Raw genomic sequence first — 19,353 nt, 5'->3', positions numbered from 1 at the left:
CACTGTTTCATTAATACACCCTTCTGCTCCTGACACTGAATTCTACCATTTCACATAATTCAGCTAAGGAAGGCACCTTGTGGAATGAAAGGAGTATTGTTTCCCTGTTATGCAGAACAAACTTTAAACACAAGGTATTCTTAAACCACCAAGATACAAGATTTTTGCCAGAGCTGAAAGCTGACAGGCAAGCCTAGTCAACAACCTAGGTAAGCAACCCAAGCACGTATGTTTTCTAAAAGGGAAGTCTTATAAAGATTATGCCTGAAAACTGTATTTTCCCAGCTGTTCTTCCATCACCATAACAAACTGACTACAACCCTATCGACAGCTGAGACACTGCATGGGGAAGTCTCAGTATTTGTTAGGCAAAAATGAAGCCGTTTCCTGTTTCTGCATTAGTGAAATTGCAAACAAATGGACATGAGTGTGCAGATAACCCTACAGTAAGAGCTGTAGACCAGAACTGAAATACTAATTTCCCCTCGAATCCAAAACAGGGTCACGTTTTCCCATGCTTGCATAGTCCCTATCACTAAGCCAAGTCTGCTTAAGCAGAAGGCATCACTGGGGGGGTGGGCTGAAGAACGGGAGACTGTAGGCTCCTGAATATATCTGGATGACCTAAGGTCATTATGTACTGGGAAATGCACGGGTCATTTAAAAATTAACTGAGAAATAACAGAAAGGAACATGTAAGGGAAGTAACGCTCTGTGCTTCCTTCTCTCTCTGCTAAGCCTTCCTCTGAGATCACTACTGCACTGCACAACCCCCTCTGGATTCTCTTCCGCTTCCTGTGAAAGAAATACCTTAAGGAATAGTTGGTGAAGCAAATATACATCTTTCTGACAGAAGTAAAGGCCTATGGAGAAACCGCACAGACAACAGCTGATGAAATCTGAAGAGAAACATGGTGAACTTAAAAATTACTTTTTCGTCTTCATGCTAAGTGGTTACAGACTTCCTAAAGAAATTTAAGTGCAAAAACCTATTACTTTAAACAAAATCCTTCTGTTTCCTCAATCAGGCATCAGCGCTATTTGCCCATCCAGCCCCACCAATTCTATGGAGAGGGGGGTAAGAAGCATTACTTACCGACCGTGACTGCTGTGCTTGGAAAGGAACAAACTGTCCTGGAGGAGGCAAGTGAGGAGGGTGGTGTGGAGAGATATGAGGCGGATGCAAAAGGAATGGGTCACTAGAAATGAGAGGTGGAAATGCTGCATATGGTACAGGTAGATGTTGGACTGAGCACGCCTGAAGCATCTGAAATAAAATGAAAACAAGATTATTTTTGTCTCTAGCACGAACATTCCCTATAGAACATTCTACACTTATTGTGGAAAGATACCATTAAAACAAAGCAGTTCTCTTGCCTCCTTGGAAAACCCTCCAAAACACACATAAATAGTAACTCACTCAAAGACAAGAAACAAGTGATTACTATAACAGGCTCTAAAAATACCAGTGTGACATCTGCTAGGTTCAAAGTAGCTCTCAGTTCTCATGAGGTCAGTGGGACTTTGGGTTTTCAGTATTCCAGGATTAGACAGATTCTGAAGTGATGAGCAGATACATTTATCCTAGTTAATTTTGGTTTTCCCACATATTACATTCAAAACAAGATGTCAAAGCAATGGTCTTACAACCATTTTAAGCTGTAGATGGAGCTGAGGGACTCCAAGCTGTCAGACTGTGCCTTCAGACCTCTGTTGCCTCATATGCTAAGAATCATTCACAAACTCTGCTCAGTTCTGCGCTTTGAGGGGAGCCCCATGTTCTGATGAAAGCTCCCTAAGTGACAGCTGCTGTGGGAAGTAGCCCCTTTTCTCTCCTCTTTGAAATGCCTCACACAAAAGCAACCTGGGGCACTGAAGTTTAAACACTGAAGTGATGAAGGCACTGCAGGGGAGGCAGGAATGTGCTCTGTGGAAGTGTTCAGTCTTACTTCCAACTCTAGATGTGAAACAGCAAGAAAACCTGCATTCTCTTTTTCTTGATCTTTAATCCAGCATCAGAATTTCAAGCATTTCTGTTACAATTCTGAAATTAAAAGACCAATTAATAAGATACTTGTTATCAAATCACATTTTACAAAGAAAGAGGACCCAGTTCTGATCTTTCACTTTTTCTTCTTTTTAGTCGTGTCACACAACATACAATGTGCATACGGACTATAATGGCATAAAATGGTAGAGACATCTAGTTTAAAAGCAGATTACAGTAGTGGAGGTAGAACTATCACCTCAATTTGGGATAGCTGACTGTGAGCATGACCGAAACTGTGAGCATGACCAAACATAAATCTTTACATACACTGAAACAGCAGCAGATTAATTTGATGTGACTATTTTTTCTTAAACGCTATTCACACTCAGCTACATTATTTTTCTAAAAAAGAAATACAACAAACAAGTATTTCTATTATTAAAATACATTTTTAATTTTATTTTGCTAAATTGAAAACTGTTCTCTGAAATAGCTGAAGATAAATTTGCAGGTAGAACTTCACATAGCGTTCTTTAAAAGAGGAGGCATTTTGGGGAACGTATTAAAATAGGTTTTGATCCCAAGATTCTGTATGGTACCATAAGATTCTGTAAGATTACCATAGCTCAAATGTACGTTTGGAATGATCTGCGCTATGCCCATGGCAGTTTTAAAGTTAGAGCAAATGAGGCTACATTATCTTTAAAGTGGAAAGAAATTAAAACTGCCTGTTTATTCTTTCAGGCTTTTTGAAAACTTTTACTGTTTGAACATGTTCTTCCAAGAAATTCTGAAACTGATGAAGGTACTTAATAAGTGACATTTGTTTATTTTATAGTTACAGACGTAGCAGGAGAGACAAATATTACCAAAGCAACAGAAGAATACTGGGAAGCTCACAGATGAAGCTGGTGAGCAAAGCTAACACGCTGGAGGGCAGGGCTACCCTTCAGGTGTACTTTGATAGGGTGCAGAAACTGGCTGACAGGAACCATGTGAAGTTCAGCAAAGGCAGATGTGAAGTCTGGCACTAGGAGAGGGTAACGCCATGGAGCAGGACATTTTGAAACTGACAGATTGGTGAGCAGATTTGCAGAAAATAACAGTTGGGTTCTGGTGGACATGTCAAACAGGAGTACAAAAGCCACAGTGTACTCCTGCAGTCAAAAAGCCGTACTGCATGCTGGGCTGCATTACTGAGAATGTAGCTAGTGGTCCGTTGATGCGATTCTGTCCCTCTGCTTGGAACCTGGGAGCCTGTATCAAGTCCTGTGTCCAGTTTTGTCTTCCCCAATGCCAAAGAAAGACACTGACATACTTGAAATGAGTCCAGTGGAAGACAACAAGATGACCAGGAGCTGGATGCACACTGCATAAAAGAGGATGCAGAACTGGATTTGCTCTGCCTTAAAAAGAAAAAACTAAGTGAAGACTTCACCACTGTCTTCAGCTGCATTATTAGAGTAGATAGGCAGAACCTGACTCTTCCTCAAGGGGCAAAGTGAACGGACAAGGACCAACAGGACCAAGTTGCAGCAAAGAAAATTCAACCAGATAGAAGAAATTTTTCACCACAATGGCAGTTAAATACCAGAGCAGAGGCTTAGAGGCGTTGTGAAATCTCCATCCTTGGAAGCTGGTACTGCTCTTAGCAGGTGACCCACCAGATGAACCTCCAGACCCCTCTCCTAACTTAAATTATCCCTCAAATCTGTGACATAACAGAGGTAGCATACAGCCTACCTGCTGATATTACATAAATTTAGTCTTAATTCTTCATATTCACTTTTATTGAATCCAATCTTTCAACACAGTTGATTAACTGCTGTACATTCAGTCCAAACAACCTGGTTAGAGCTCTACTCCTGTATATGTTTAAAGGTCAGCTACACTGTTGAATTATAAAACATTTTATGAATTGCACAGATAACATACCTATTTAGAGTAGAGTATAAAATCCTTAGTATCTGTCTGGATTTCCCTAAGTCCCGATATAGTTTTAGCTTTTTTTCTGTTGCTGTTTTTTACAACACGTTCCTTTCTTGCATTGCTGAATTTACTATGCAAGTGTTCTTCCAGTCTCTGTGCTTTGCTCCACTAACACTACCACTAAATAGAAGAAAAAAGTTGTGTCTTATCCTGCCTCAGGCATACACACTGACTCATCTAGCAATTTTCACCAGTCTGAAAGGTAAAGGGAAATACTGCCCACAAATACTCCAGACTGGCCAGCAGTATGCTGCAGACCTTGTCGTCTCTCATGGGCATGAATGGTAGCTGGACAAGACGAATGCAAATTACCCTCACTCTTCAATGAGCAGCTTGAAGAAACATGTGGCCACATCTAGGATTTTATTTCAGTGTCACAGGTTTGCTCATACATACCCTCAGGTCACAGAATGCGCAACAGAAAAAGTTACAAATGCAGACAAATGCAGTGCTGGGAAAGACCAGTGTTTATACCAACATTATAAACAGTTACTGGACATCACATATAGTATTTATGTATGATATTACAGATCTATACTAGAAAAAGGTGGGAGGAAAAAAGCTGTGACTCTTCCAGCATGTCCTGCAACCTTGATCTGTACAGCTGAAACTTCCTGGGGTACAATTCTTCAGCTCTGGTGCCTGTTAACACTTAATGATGAAATTTCCACAGAATGGTAGCATCTGAATGTTATGACCTGGAAAGTGGTATCTCCAAGCTGATACACAAAGATTTCTGAGAAAACAGTTTATTTTTTTTTCAAATTTAAAGCTGGCAAATTAGCCAGTCAAGGCACTTCATTTTACTCTCAGAAAGGCACAGACAGACATCATTATTAAAGAATATTTTGATACATTTTATGACATTTTGAGACAGAAGTACCCTTCTCAGCTTTTGGTGATCTTTCTTCTGAGAATTAGTAAGAACCTGAAAATTAACTTTGGAATATCAGACCTTTTTGTATATAACCAAGCCCTGAACAAGGTCTCTGCTAAGTAAGTGTTTTTTTCTAGGTGAGCTGCAATAAAAAGCCTTAGAAACCTTCCTCTTACACTATTTGAAAGTATGCAGAACAGCTGCTGGTAAGAAGTCAGTTCATGGACTCGCGTTTAGCTTGAATTGAAAACCATCAGGACTCTATACCATGAACAGTCACACTCTATAAAGACAGTAAGTAAAGTACCATATGCTTACCAGCTCTAAAGCCTACACTGCTATGCCACTGCAATTTACCATGGGGCGGGGGGAAAACAGGCTATTTCCACATGAAGTCACACAGACACTGAAGCTCCAAGGTGCCATTCCTATGTCTAATATTGAAGCTGCTGTAACTAGAGACACACTTACTGGGGGAGGCACACTGCAAACTGGAAGGTGCTGCCCACTGAAAACCACTGAGCACCCTGGGACCTGCTGCGTGCTGCAGGCTGGGATGTGCTGGCCTGTGCAAAGTGGTATCCCATGTGGAGCCACCGTTGTCACTGTGTATGAGACAGGAACTGTGCCCTGATGGATCTGCAGTGAAAGAAAAGTAACATTTAATGACCTACTGTAAACTCTCAGTGTTGTACAGCACAATGAGTAAGACAGAGAGCTTATACCTACATAATAGAAAAAAATACATTCAACATAAGGTGTAGGAGGCATATGCCTGTAATTCCTGTTAATTAAAATATTTTTTTCAATGGAGTATTACTTATTGATCAGCACCTTCTGTGTACAGCCAAGAGGGATCTCTCAGCTTTAAATGTTAGAACTTCCAAAGGCACCTTAGAGTTACCCAGAAACATCTCAGACTATTAAGCCTGCCCGCCACCCGCGCCCCCCAGCCCAGGCTAGTTCTTAAAAAATAAGAAGGCAGTAACTCCCGCAAAAAAAGCTAATCTACAAGTAGTTAAAGAATCTCCCCTGAAGAGACTGGTTCAATAATAACTCAAAAACTTGCATCTCTAACAAACATGAGAATTGTGTAGATCTTTCTTCCAAGGAGACCAATCTCTTGATTCGCTCTCAGACCACCACTCAAACTAAGTCTCCCAACCTAGATACAACAGAACAGCTAACCGCAAACTGCCAAAAGAAAAGTAAACATGAATATGAAGCAGCATATCTTCCTAAATACATACACTGATACCTAGGTATCAATGTACGTGTTAGGAAACATATTGACATAACCCAATATTCTAGCTAATGATATTCCCTAGAATTTAATCATCAAACTAAGATCCAAAGGTATTCTGGACCTACAAACCACTTGAGTTTTGTTGTGGGTTTTTTGTTTTTGTTTTTTAAATAACCAAGAAATCTTTGACGCTCTGATAAAACCGAAAAGGCTTAAGTGTGAGGGAGCACAGATTAATAAAAAGTAATTACTCTGAAGAAGCTTCCTCTTCCTTCATGATCGGCTAAAATGAAACCTGCTTGCTTCAAATGGAACAAGTAAGGACAGCTCATTAGGAAAGGCGAGGATGAGTAAAGACAGCTAACCTGCTGAACTGGTAGCATAGAGTCAGACACAGAGGCCAAAACAGAACACAGATCAGTGAACAGAACTTAGAAATCTCACCTGTGTATCACTAATGACTGAAACCAGGAAAGACAATGAATTTGACCAGTTCTGGCTCAGGTACAAAAGTTGGGCATACAGTGCAATGCTGGGTGTGATTTTGAAATGTTTGCTGCTCAGAGTAATAATAAAAAATGACCTTTCAAAATGGTTATGTCCCTGAAGTATAAAACATGATCATGACCTCAGTTAATGTGGACACACGGACATCTGATCACAGATGGTGCTTGGAAATCAGAGGCAGTGGGATGAACAACTGTTTATCCAGGCTCACCACAATGTAATCTTTCAACAAAAAGCAAAAGCACAATTTGAATTTTTGAGATACTGCAGCAGTAAAATTGTTCAACAAAATGCAAGGCTGTGAGATGGCTGGAATGGCATTAGCTTCTGCCCTTGCTTGCACTTGCTCCCAAATGCAAATACTTCTCTACTGAAAACTGCTCTGCATGCATAATACAACACACCAGTGGTATCAGCTGCATTGAACACAAACCAGTTTTTAAGCAGGGATGTTAAGAGTTGCATTCTATGCATATGCAGTCTGGTAAGTGGACATCTAGATAACCTGTTCTATTTCCCAGTTAATCACTACATAGCAACTAATATACTTCTGCTGCAGCCTGTTTGTTTAACAAACAGTAACAACAACAAAAGTTACCTCAATAGGACAACTTCTTTCACAGGTCCTCAGTTGCAGAATTCTATACCAACTCCTGACACAGAAAAGAATTACCTACTTTCTGGACCAACCACATACCACATTTTTTCCATGTCATTTAAGGAGGAGTTGATTGTGCTTGGGTGGCTGTGCTATCCAGACAGTACTATCATGAGTTCTGCTATCATGCAGGCAACCTATTACAGGCATTGTCAATTATGCTTCTAAAAAATGTATTTTAACTGTTTAACTCCTAAGCTAAGGAGAAGTATTTCACATGAAATCAAATACAGTCTTAATTATCATATCACATCTTTATCATATTACATTAACTTCAGAAGCAAAAAACCTGCATTTCAGAGGTTTGAACTAAAGGCCTACAGAACTATGTCAACACAGACATCAACAAATTGTTAAATGTCTACCTTCTTTATTAAAAGTATGGACTTCCTTTTTGTTTTTTTCACTGCCTAATGCAGTGCTCCATACACCAATAATATAAAACAGAAAAAACGCTTTGTAAGAAGGCCAACAGAATTTAGTGTTAAGTGATTTTCATTGCCAACTAATCTGGGGAGGAGAGGGATCTTTAACATTTGGGGAAAAAAAACCCAAACCCAAACCAGACATCTTCAACACCCTTCTGTTTCTACTTTAAAATTTACTCTTACCTGATCATGAATGTCAACCATCACTGCATTCTGCTGTGGTGGGTGAGCAGCTGGGTGCAACATACGAGGAGATACATTTGGTGGGCGGAAGGCTCGGGGCTCTTCTATTGCTTGCTGCTGTCCATAGGAGAGATGGTGATAGTTTTCATCCTGGTTAATGGAATTATGTCTAGACAAACGATCTCTCCTTGTTCTCTGACGTCGAACAGGAGGACTGGAAACGCATTAAAAAATTAGAGATTATACAAATGACACAAATCCTTCTTAATAACTAAAACCACAAGAGAATCAAGTATCAAGAAATATTTTACACTGGCAAATTTTACAAGAACAGGTTTATTAGATTGGAAAACTTGTTACTGACAGAACGGCTAAAAGCCTTCAAATGACACCTTTTTCAGCACAGAAGAACTTAACAGAGCATAGCTTAATGCTGTAAAAAAACTGGGCAAAGAACTCTTATGTAAATACTAATCTGTTAAAAAAATAGCACTTGGATTGCCAAGACAAGCGCTCAGAAGTCAAAATAGCAAACTTCAAGAGATTTCTGTGCACTTGTAAGTAAAGAAAAAAGCATTAAGTAAAAATCCTTCATTACACGATCACAGATTTCCCCAGGGTCCTTGCTCCAATCTGGCCACAGAATGGTTGTTGCTCACTAAGTGAAGGCAGACAAAGCAGTAGACTCCTCCGAAGAATCAAATGAATTTTTCAGTGCTCTCAGGTTCACTACACAACCGAGTGCTTCATCAAATTATCTCCAGCAGATCCCAGGAAATTGTGACTGTAGTCATCTTCCTTTTTCAGAATGGAGAACTGTTGTGCAGAGTGATTTAGACCAGAGCATCCACTTCTGAGCAACTGACCTACAGGCGCAGGATCTGATCATGTACTCTTACATGTGTGTATGTTCTGAGCAGATCTGCTACTATCTTGAGCTGAGACTTCTGTAAATCAGAGACCAGCAGCTCACATTCAGCACTCAGAAAATTATGCCCACACAAATAATAAACTCACAGTTCTAAGTTTTGATTAAGCCACCTCTCATTTATTTAGAAAGGGAAACAATTGAAAGCACAAAAAACATCCCCCAGTACTTTCAATACATGCCTTCCAATCTCCAAAACACGTAAATTACAGATCCCACAGGCAACAGCAAAGCTACATGGCGAAATCCCACTTACGGAACAGGCTGACAGAACCAAACTGCAGAGAAGAGACAAGAAGGGTCTGTGACCATTCGAACACATCCTCTCCGACAGTGCATGGAAGAGAACATTCTTTGCTCTCACTATTCCCATTGCTATTACCAAGTAAAAATCAAATAAACCTGAAACCTGTTGGCAAATCCCAGATATTCCTCAAGTTACATCCAGCTTTTGTGCTGTGTGAAGCGGACATACTCAGGGCAAGGGAGAACATACTGCCAGCTCTTCAGATACTACTGTGAGTATATGATATAATGTCATAAGCCACCATTTTTCTACCCTAGTTCACAGGGATGTTATGCCATTATTGCCCTTCTTAGGCAATAATGAAAAAACAAACTGAAACAAATGCTAATTCACAACAGGTCAGACAGAAGGCATAACACCAGACTAACACAGCATTCTTAAACAACCCACAACCAACTAACCAAAAAAAATGCATAGCCTTCTTTATCGTTACAAGCTACCACATTAGAACGTACAAGCTGTATTTTCTTCTAAGCACTGAGAATCTTAAATTACTAATGTATTTGTCTTAATATCGGTCTCCTTTCCCAGAGCTTTTGTTGCACTCCTCATCTCTGTATTACTAGTATGATACACTTGTTAAATTCACATTAGAAATCATATATACAAGTTTTATCTAACCACAGACCTATTAATGCAAAAGGTGTTCTGATTTTTGGAGTACTAAGGTTGCTTTAAAGTTGCAGTTTCCTGCTATGAAACAGAAATGCTCTGAAAACTTCAACACAAAATGTTTATGGGAGAATTTCTGTTTGGAAAAGTTGCAGGAGTAGAGCAAGATTACATAAGACAGCGCCAATACTTTGGAAAGCGAAGAACAGGAATTCTCTAGCTGCAACCAGCACTTATACAAGGTAGCTTTGCATACAACTACTCTTACCCCTGTCTTTGTTAAAAGGTCTGGATCTACTTTCCTATGAACTCAGAATTATGAGAACGCACAGCCAGAAAAAGCTGGCAAAACTTCTGGAGTGTGTTTTTTTAATGAATGGAGTTCTTTGGAAAAAGCAAAACTGGATCTTTTTCCTAAGTAGAGTTATATAGAAATTACACTTTTCAATTCAGCAACATTCAGAGCATCCACGTACATAGCTCAACAAGCTTCCCAAATTATTGTAAATTTCTTCAGAAGAATTGTCAAGACATGGGTCCATCAGTAATGAACTTCTGCTTGAAGTCTTTACACTCCTCAGGTTCTACATGCACAATATAAGCATGGTAAATGTCCAGTTAAAACAAAGGAACAGGATGAAAGTAAACTGCAGCAATTCCTGCCCTCAGGTAATAATAGCCATCAAAAGGTATCCGTAACTGCAGAGGTAGTATTTGCAGATCTTAGTATTTTCTGACATGGGGGATTTCTTTGCAGTAGTACGTTCTGAAGTCCCGTTAGTTCAGATTTACATTCAGGACAACAAGGAAAGAAAGCACAGATGAAAGGTGAGGCACAGCAATGGTACAGGTCTGCCATTTCACAATGACCAGTAAAGATAAATTGGAATGGCCTTCTCTGTTTCATATAGGCATGCAACATGCTTTTACACAGTTTATCCGTACTATAAGTAGCTGGATAAAAATAACATCTTTCTGCAAATTCGTAATACCAGAAGGCTACCTTTCTAAACACAGTTATTTATTTGCTTAGAAGAAATACAAAAAAGCCCACAATGAATTAGGGCGCGGCTGTGCTAGGCCCAGTACAAAATCGCTGATAGAGAGAGGTAAGGTCTAAATAGTAAATCAGATAATGGAAAAAATCTAGACAATAAAAAACCAGCACAGCCTGTGCTGACCAACAGGAGTGAACTGGTAGGACAAAAGAGGTAATGCCAATGATATTGGGTAAGAGCGTGATGTCTGCACTACACACACTTCAGAGGTTTTGTTTACACATGCCCTAGTCTGTTCCCTTGAGCTGAATGACCATTTGCAACTGGAATGCACCTTTCATCTTATCATCACCTGAAAACCCCATTAACTCTGAGACCACTCTCTGAAGGGAAGAGAGAAAACGGCGCAGGCAAAACCAGAAACTGGCTTCAAAAGCACACGTGTAACTGCATCTGGAGCATTAAGAACAGATGCAGTCACACTGATCTTAAGGAAACAAACATTGATCCATGACAGTGGTTATTAGTTCTGATACAGCTCCAGAGCATTCAAAAGACGCAAAGACTGCTGCAAAGTAAGAGACATGTTGTTTTCCCTAATGATTCTGCTCTAGGAGAGGAAATTGTGTGTGGTAGTATTCTGGAATTGCCCTAGAGCCAGCTCAAACACAACAGGGCACCCAAGCTAAAATAACGCCAACTCAAGTTCAGGGAAACAAAGTACTGACACATTCAAATGTCTCTTGATTAGAGCAAAAGCATTTGTTACTACAGAAGAGCAGGTGAGGTGGCCCTAGAAAGAGTAATGCTTTGAGTTCACAATTGCTGCATCCCACCCAGCAACTCCTGTCAGACTGAAGATGGCTCTGCACTGGTGTGTCTCTCCATTTGCAGCACAGTTTACTTGCAAGCCACAGGCCACTACCTCAGTAATACCCGACTGCATCTGAAAGTCAGACACCTGACCCAGGCACATTCATCTCCCACACATCCCATTCTTCTCCTTCATCCCACAGCATATCCAAACTGTCTAGATTCAGCTGTCTGGCACTTAGCTTGTCAAGCACTCTACTTACACTGCGGGAGATGTTAATGAAAATTGGAAAGAAATCTGTGTAGCTTGGCTGGACAACAAAAAATAATGGCCAAATGCAGCATATTCTAGGCATCCCCGTTCAGATCATTTTAAGGCAAAAACCCACTTTGTAGACCAAATGCCTCTGTTGAGCACCCCTGTATGAAATTGTACAGAAAGCTTAATCTTCTGTCTTCACAATAATAACACTGCAAGTCCACAATTCAACATCTTTCCTAAGTTTGACAAGCTGTTTTGAGAGCTGTGCATTTTGAATGCCACTGACTGAAAGCTTTCAGATTCATGGACTTGAAGAAAAGATACAAAACCAGCATGTTTTAAAGACTCTTGCCTCAAAACTACCCCTGACTGATCATGGTTGACAAATTTGATTTGTGAAATCAGAGGAAAAACAGTTGTGTATTTCTTAAGTCTAATTTTCTATATTCATGAAAAATCACAGACATTTCAATTTAGTACAAACAAATGAAGCCACAATATTTCTCAATGCAGTAGACGATCCAGCATTTTTGAGGCAGAATGCGAGGCAATGAAAGCTTGTCTTTTGGATAATTAGTTTAACTACAACAGTAAAGAACTCTGTGGTTTTGTGCTTTTCTATACTATCATCCATTCAGGCACAAATTCAACCTGGCCATCCCAATCTCTATTCTTCCACGACCATTGGAACTTCTTCCAAAATCTCTGCTTTTAAAAGTTAATGAGCCACAAGCTAAAATTAACATGAAAATGTAACTCCTGTTACATGTGATTTGCTACCTCAGCAACCATTTGACACTATGCCAGCCTCTTCACTCTCCCCAGCCAGTATCCCCTCATCTTTATTTTAGATGTTTTTATGTAAGAAAATAATAGTGACTGCAGTGAAAATTATGGTATTACATCAGTAACTCTCAATATCTTTAAAAGTACACTGATGAGAAAGATTTTTTCCCTGCATTTTTCTAAATGCTTATTGCTCCAGCACAGACTGAAAGAGAATGAGGTTCATAATAAAAAATGTTAATGAACACTTCTTTCCCCACATAATGATTCACACAAATTATGGAATGATGCACCAACCTGAATTACTTCAAGTAACTTTTCAGTTACAACTGTAACAACTTACAGCTCAAAGGAAATGTTAATATGTTCATCATGCATGATCTAGTCAGCTCTGCCTGAAATGCATCTCCCTCGAGCTGAAATTAGGAAGAAGAAATTGTTCCCCAATCTACACAGCTTGCTTACCTCCTCCTGTTTCGTGCAGGTGTGTTGCATCTTTCCCCTGAGAAGTGGTGTTGGTTGGGCCGAGCCAGAGGAGGCTGCCTATTTGATGTCATCTCCCATGGTCGCATTGGTGGCGATGGGGCTGGTGATGCTGCTGTATAGTCAAAGACTGAATGGGAAAGGCGTTGTCGCTTGGGACTAGGACTGTCTTCACTCTACGCCAGTGCAAAACAAAACAAAACAAAAAAAAAAAACAACCGACAAACAAAACAGAACAAAAACAAAACCCACCTCCAAATGAGTGAATTACAATCCATACTTCAGCATTGCTTTGCAGCTAGCATTAGGAGTGACTTATTGAAGACTGCACTAAAACATCATGAAATTGAACAATCTGCAAGTAGTTGTCTACTTACTATCTTTACGATACAGATTTGTAATGTCTTCCTAAACCCTAAAATAATTACTGCTAAATTATATTTTAACAGCATTAGAAGATAAAGAGTCTAACATCCATGCAACACCAAGAAACAAAAGTAACATGGAGAAAGTAAGGCGTAACCTATTTTATACCCCTACCACCCTAGCATTTACAGGCTACAGAGGCAGGAAAAGATGTCTAAGCAGTCTTGCTTAGACAACAATGAACACTGTACTTGTCAGTAAGATGTCATACAGAGGCTGCGCTCTGCACTGAGCCCCTGTCCTATCAGGTCTGTACTTACATAGCTAATCAGATATTTGCTCTGTACTGTAGCCTGTTTTAATTCTGCCAGCTCAGAACAAAGGTGCTTCGTTTTTCTACTTAATTTGTACAGTGACAGCCACTGAAAAGCCACATAACCTGAAAAAAACCTAATCACCAATCTTTGGTTAAGTCTGTGCATTTCACTAAAATTCTTCAGGGCCTACATTAGTGCCTAAAGTTTTCCGTGCTAGTGATATGAAGGCAAATCACCTCCGAGTAATGTTCTCCTGGTTGGTTCTGAACACAACTACCTCTCCTCTTCATTGGTGTCCATGCTATTGAACCACTACACAGAGCTGTCATTCTTCTCAAAAGTTCCCACAGATGTCTCTGAACCCAGCAGCAGCAAATGCAATAAACATCCCTCCTCTTCACCCCACTGTTCTGTCAAATTTGTAACATGTCAGGCTGTTAACCAGCGTCACAACGGAAAATACAGAAAAATACAACTTCTACTCCAGAGCTCACCAACTGAACATAGAAAACCCTAAAAGTAACACATGAACTACCATACTGCATCCATCCTTAAGTCCAACAACCACATAGATTTCTCTGGCTGAACACTCCTGGTGCAAGCCAAATTGTAATGTTTTGCTGCTTGTCCACTCGCCGCACCACTTCCATTTCAGTCCACCACAGCATTATTTCAATTAACCAAAATGACCCCAAATTTGCGATTAATTGCAAATGGCTCATGCAAAGAAAACTGAACTTGTCTGCAATGGCTTTGTATGCCTGAACTACCCCTCTCAGAGCATGGTAATCCACAGACGCATTAGAGGTCTTACTTCAGATTTACCTGTAGACTAGACTATGGACCATTTCTCGTTCTTTGCTTTATAGGGGCCTACCATTCTCTGAACACTATCAGTTGCTTCTCGGAAGGTTACCATTGACACTTAGCTTGCCCTCCTATGTTCTTTCCAGTGTAAGCATGTCCTTTTTTAACACCTAAAAGTTTTTTCCAGGGATTAAAGAGAAAAAAGTTTTTTTTCCTCTGTCTTCTGGCCATTTTTACTAAATTTCAGTACTTCTCAGCCCCATCTTTCAAATACTTTCAACACAACCTGCAGTTTTCCCCTACTACAGCTTATCTGAAGCAGTCACTAGTAATGATTACAGTCATGAACAAAAAAGTCACTGGGTGGAGTCATTGAGGCCCCAATGGTCTTGTAAGCGTTACTGTCTTCTTCCATCTCACCCCCAAAAAGAGGCAGAGGCAGAAGTTTAACTTATGTGTGGCATTGCGAGGTAGAGTTTCCTGGCCAGTTCAGTTCAGAGCTGTATTTAACTAACCTGTTGCTCTTGGAAATGCACTGTGCAGTGTGATTGCGATTCTTTGTCATCAGGTGTCTTTGCACCACAGCACGTCCTGGGCAATGTGTTTTTTTCCCCATTCATCTAATCTGTCGTTACTCTCAACAATCAAGAAATATGAAAGATGTCATCTCTCCACCAGTCTGCCCCTCGCAAAACTTTATGAACCCATCAACTAGCTCCAATGGAAGCTCGCCAATGTCTAAAAAAATATATTTCTATTCTGACAAAAGGTTAGTACCTGGTGAAGGGGGAAGAGAAGTGGTTATTCCCACTAAGGAAAAGTTACACAAAACTCAACTGTTACACACTGTAATAAATGCTTGCTCACTGATTAATGAAAAAAATGTACATGCAACTATAAACTAATCCAGGATGGGTATTAAAGAGACAGAGCATTGGACTTTGCTGTAGTTTGTGTATCAGAGAAGCAGCAGTAGAAATTAAACTGCAAAGAACACTGGAGTCATGTTTCCAAACATGTTTTATTTCTGCTGCAAGAAGGACAGCAGTGTATTTCCACAGAATTATTGTACATTAATCCTCCTGTTAAAGTCCTCTGCATAAAAGTTAGCTCACAGACTAAGAGGATTTTCTGTGTTTGTCTAGGATTTCCAAGTAACTTTTAAGCTACCAAAACCCAAAACACGCTGATTGCTTTTTTACCTCTTCTTAGAAATCAATGGTAAAATCAACAGATAAAGTAAATGCACAAACATCCCACAACTGCACTTCAGTAAACATGTAATATTCTGTTCTTCCCAAAATCTTACATAAAGTATCACTCAGAAGCAGTGCACACAGAACATTTTCGTGGACTATTACCTCAGTAATATGCTGTAAACAATGCAACAAACTGTAACAATTACCACCTACCCAGGTATTTTCATAGCCACATCCACTACTAGTAACCAATTACCTCAAACTTCCGCTTTCATTAACTCAGGCCTTGAAGCATGTCACAGGCTGCACAGGTACATGTCGAGTGATGTAATGGACTGTTTTTATCAATTACCTATATCAGCCCTGAGAAAAGTAAGTGTACAATGCTTCCCACGGATTTTTCTACATTAAAAAGTTGTGAATAACAACTGTGGAAATTTTTTGAGGAAGCAACCTTTGTAACAAAGCCATTTATTTGGAAGACACAAAGGAAAAGAAGTATAAAACCAACCTGAGACAGACATGCACCACCTCATACAAAAAGATCTTTGAAAAAAAAATCAGTGCTAGCTTACTGGTATTATGCCTTGGCAGTATGCCACGGTTTAACCCAGGGGCCCTCTTACTACGGCCCGCGGGCTGGGTACGGCCCCCCAGGGTCCTCAATCCGGCCCCCGGTATTTACAGACCCCCCCGAACCCCCCTGCCAGGGCTTGGGGGGGAAACCAAGCAGCCGCAGATGGCTGCCTGCCACTGCATCCGCGCCGGGCCCTGGTTAAACAGTGTGAGGACCCTTGCTCTAACCCCAGTGGCAGGTACGGACCACATAGCCTCTCGCTCACTGCACCCCCCTCCAAGGACTGCAGAGGAGAGTGGGCAAAAAGGTAAAACTTGAGGGTTGAGATAAAATAAAATCATAATGTAACAATTTTAATGAGAAGGAGGGAGAAGGGGGAGAGGAACAGAATCCAAAGGGAAAGGAATAAAAGCCAAGCGACGCACAATACCACTGCTCACCAGCTGCTGACTGATGCTCAGCCAGTCCCTGAGCAGCCATCAGTCACCCCCAACTAACTCCTCCCGTTTATATACTCATCACGATGTCCCATGGTATGGAGTATCTCTTTGGCTAGTTCAGGTCAGCTGTCCCGTGTCCCCTCCAATTTCCCGTGCCCCTCCAGCCCTCTCACTGGCAGGGCCTGAGAAATTGAAAAGTCCTTGACTGAGTATAAACACCACCCAGCAATAACTAAAACCATCAGTGCTGTCAGCATTGCTCTCACACCAAATCCACACAGCACTGCATCAGCTGCTAAGAAGCAAATTAACTCTGTCCCAGCTGAAACCAGGAGACAGTATTGAACAAGAACTGTAACCTTCCAAACAAGTGGAGTAGAAAGAGAAAGCAGAAAACTACATCAAAACATTCTCTACTTTTCCATTTTTATTTTAATGATAAAATGTAACTAATAATTATTATTATGAACAAGGAAATAAGTGTTTAACCTCTCTACTTCTGTGTGTGACTGGGGTACTTACTAGAAGAGTGTTCTTACCTACCTACAATTGCATTTCATCCACCTTTAATGTGTGAAAAAGTTAGGACTAATCTGATAGCAAATCAGATAGCAATGAAGAAAGGACAACACAGGCCACAAACGATGAAACATCAATTACACCATCTTTCTCTATGTGCTGTCAGGCACCAAAGACAAAGTAGATTACTTTAGAAAGATATATTGATCTTAGTTCTGTTTTCCCCAGTGCTTGCTGGTAGCCTACCAACCATTTACAAAAGCCAGCTATCTAGAACTGCAAGCAAATTTTGGTTAAAACATTTTCACAGAAACACTGCCTAGAATGCAATTTCGAGAGCTAAACCATCAGCCTGATTAATACCAAAATTATCAGTCCCCTCAAGTGCATTGTTTCCCCTGTCCACTCCAAAAATAGTGTTTTCTTCCACATATGTATTAACTGTGTGAGAAATATGGTTTGACCTTTATCTATCTTTAGCTTAACTAAGGAAGTACTCTGAAGAAAGGTACTTGTAGTTAAAAATGAGTAACAAGGCTAGTTAATTATACTACTTGCTGTTTCAGCGCATTGACAAGTCATCACTATGCTAACACATCTCATGATTTTTCACCATGGTGACAGAGCTCTTGATCCCCTGTGTACTGAAGACTGTGAATATAAACATCAGATGCCAAAGCAACGAAAAGAAGGAGACCTCCTTTTTGAACAGCAAGGAAAATAAACTTAAGGGATGTTACGTGAGGAGCAGGCACTTCCTCTGGAACCAGGAATTCCTCCTGCCCAGTCCAGTGTGCCCAGGGACTGGGGTGGTGGTGTCTCTACCCCAGGCTGAGGATCACAGCTGCTCCTTTCCTGTTTGCAGGTTCAACCAGTAGTAAAACTGAGCATATATCCCAGAGACATAGCACACAGAGGCACTGACATGGCTGGTCACATGCGCTGCCACAGAGAAGGTGCTGCCTTCAACAGCATCCACATACAGGACCACATATAAACACAAGCACCAGCAGCCAAGTCCCCTCTTCATGGGCTGGCAAAGACAGAAGGTCACTAGTGCCGCGCATACACGGCACTCTCCAGGTTCACAAGCATATGCACATCTGTAGATATCCCAAGTATCATCATGGCCCCTTCGCCCACCTGGCAACCCTGCCCTGGTCCCAGGCTCCCTTACCTGCCCCATGAGTCCCTGACTCACCAAGCTGGTCCATCTTGATGCTCACTGTAGACACACAGCACTCACACACTTGTCCCACAGGCATCCCATACTCACAGATCCCCCCAAAACACCAGCACAGGCCTTCATCTGCCTGACATCCTAGTCTGGTCCCAAGGTCCCCTGCTCGCAAACTGGTCCAGCTTGAAGATGGCCAGCTAATACAAAACCACACATACCTGTGCACAGATTTGGAAGATACAGACACTCCCCACCAGCAGTCAGCACCAGGCACACAGGCTGTGACCCACAGTCCTGCTGCTCCCTGCCACCGAGACCCTCAGACACGCTGGTCCCCCTAGTAGCTGGCACTGGGGACACACACTGCTCCTGCCCCAGGGGCCAGCATCCTAGATACTCACCTAACCCAGCAGCTGGTACTTAGACCCCACCTGCTCCAGCAACTGATATAGACCAGGGATGCCCATATCTGACTCCAGTAGCTGGCACCCAGTCCGCTCACACCAGTTCCACCAGTAGCTGGCACTATGGATATAAAGTCTGTAGGAAATCTACAAGACAACCTAGAGAGCTTCAGCCCCGCCAGCTCCTGACACTGAGACCCTCTGCTCACTTCCCCTGCTGGAACTTCAGCAAGACTCCAGTTACTGGCCTAGTTCCCTCTCAAGTTGGTCTCACTTAGTCCCTGCAGTACTCACACACATGGAATAGAAAGAGAGATGACACAGAGATATAGTTAAGAAAAGCTCTAACAATATAGGACAGACTGCAGTGATCAGTCACGGGGCTCAGACAAGTGTAAAGACTGGCCAGAGTTTACATGACTCGCCCCTTTTCTGTCTGGCCCCATTTTGTTTCTCCCCAACTCCCTTCCCCTCCAC

At 41.2% G+C, this 19,353-nt stretch overlaps 1 protein-coding gene across 3 annotated transcripts in view; it reads right to left on the bottom strand.

Moving 5' to 3' along the window:
* RNF38 (ring finger protein 38) overlaps positions 1-19,353 on the bottom strand; it is a 112,397-nt gene that overhangs the window by 17,004 nt on the left and 76,040 nt on the right. For all 3 annotated transcript variants that reach the window (XM_040580191.1, XM_040580193.1, XM_040580194.1), the window contains 4 exons: positions 13,050-13,243; positions 7,879-8,092; positions 5,328-5,495; positions 1,097-1,267 (listed from right to left, as the gene is read on the bottom strand). In XM_040580191.1, coding sequence (XP_040436125.1) covers positions 1,097-1,267; positions 5,328-5,495; positions 7,879-8,092; positions 13,050-13,243 — 747 coding nt within the window. The remainder of the gene's footprint in view (positions 1-1,096; positions 1,268-5,327; positions 5,496-7,878; positions 8,093-13,049; positions 13,244-19,353) is intronic.

Source organism: Falco naumanni, chromosome Z (assembly GCF_017639655.2).
Source record: "Falco naumanni isolate bFalNau1 chromosome Z, bFalNau1.pat, whole genome shotgun sequence".
In the NCBI taxonomy this organism is placed as follows: Eukaryota; Metazoa; Chordata; class Aves; order Falconiformes; family Falconidae; genus Falco; species Falco naumanni.
This window is presented reverse-complemented; position numbering and strand designations above follow the sequence as displayed.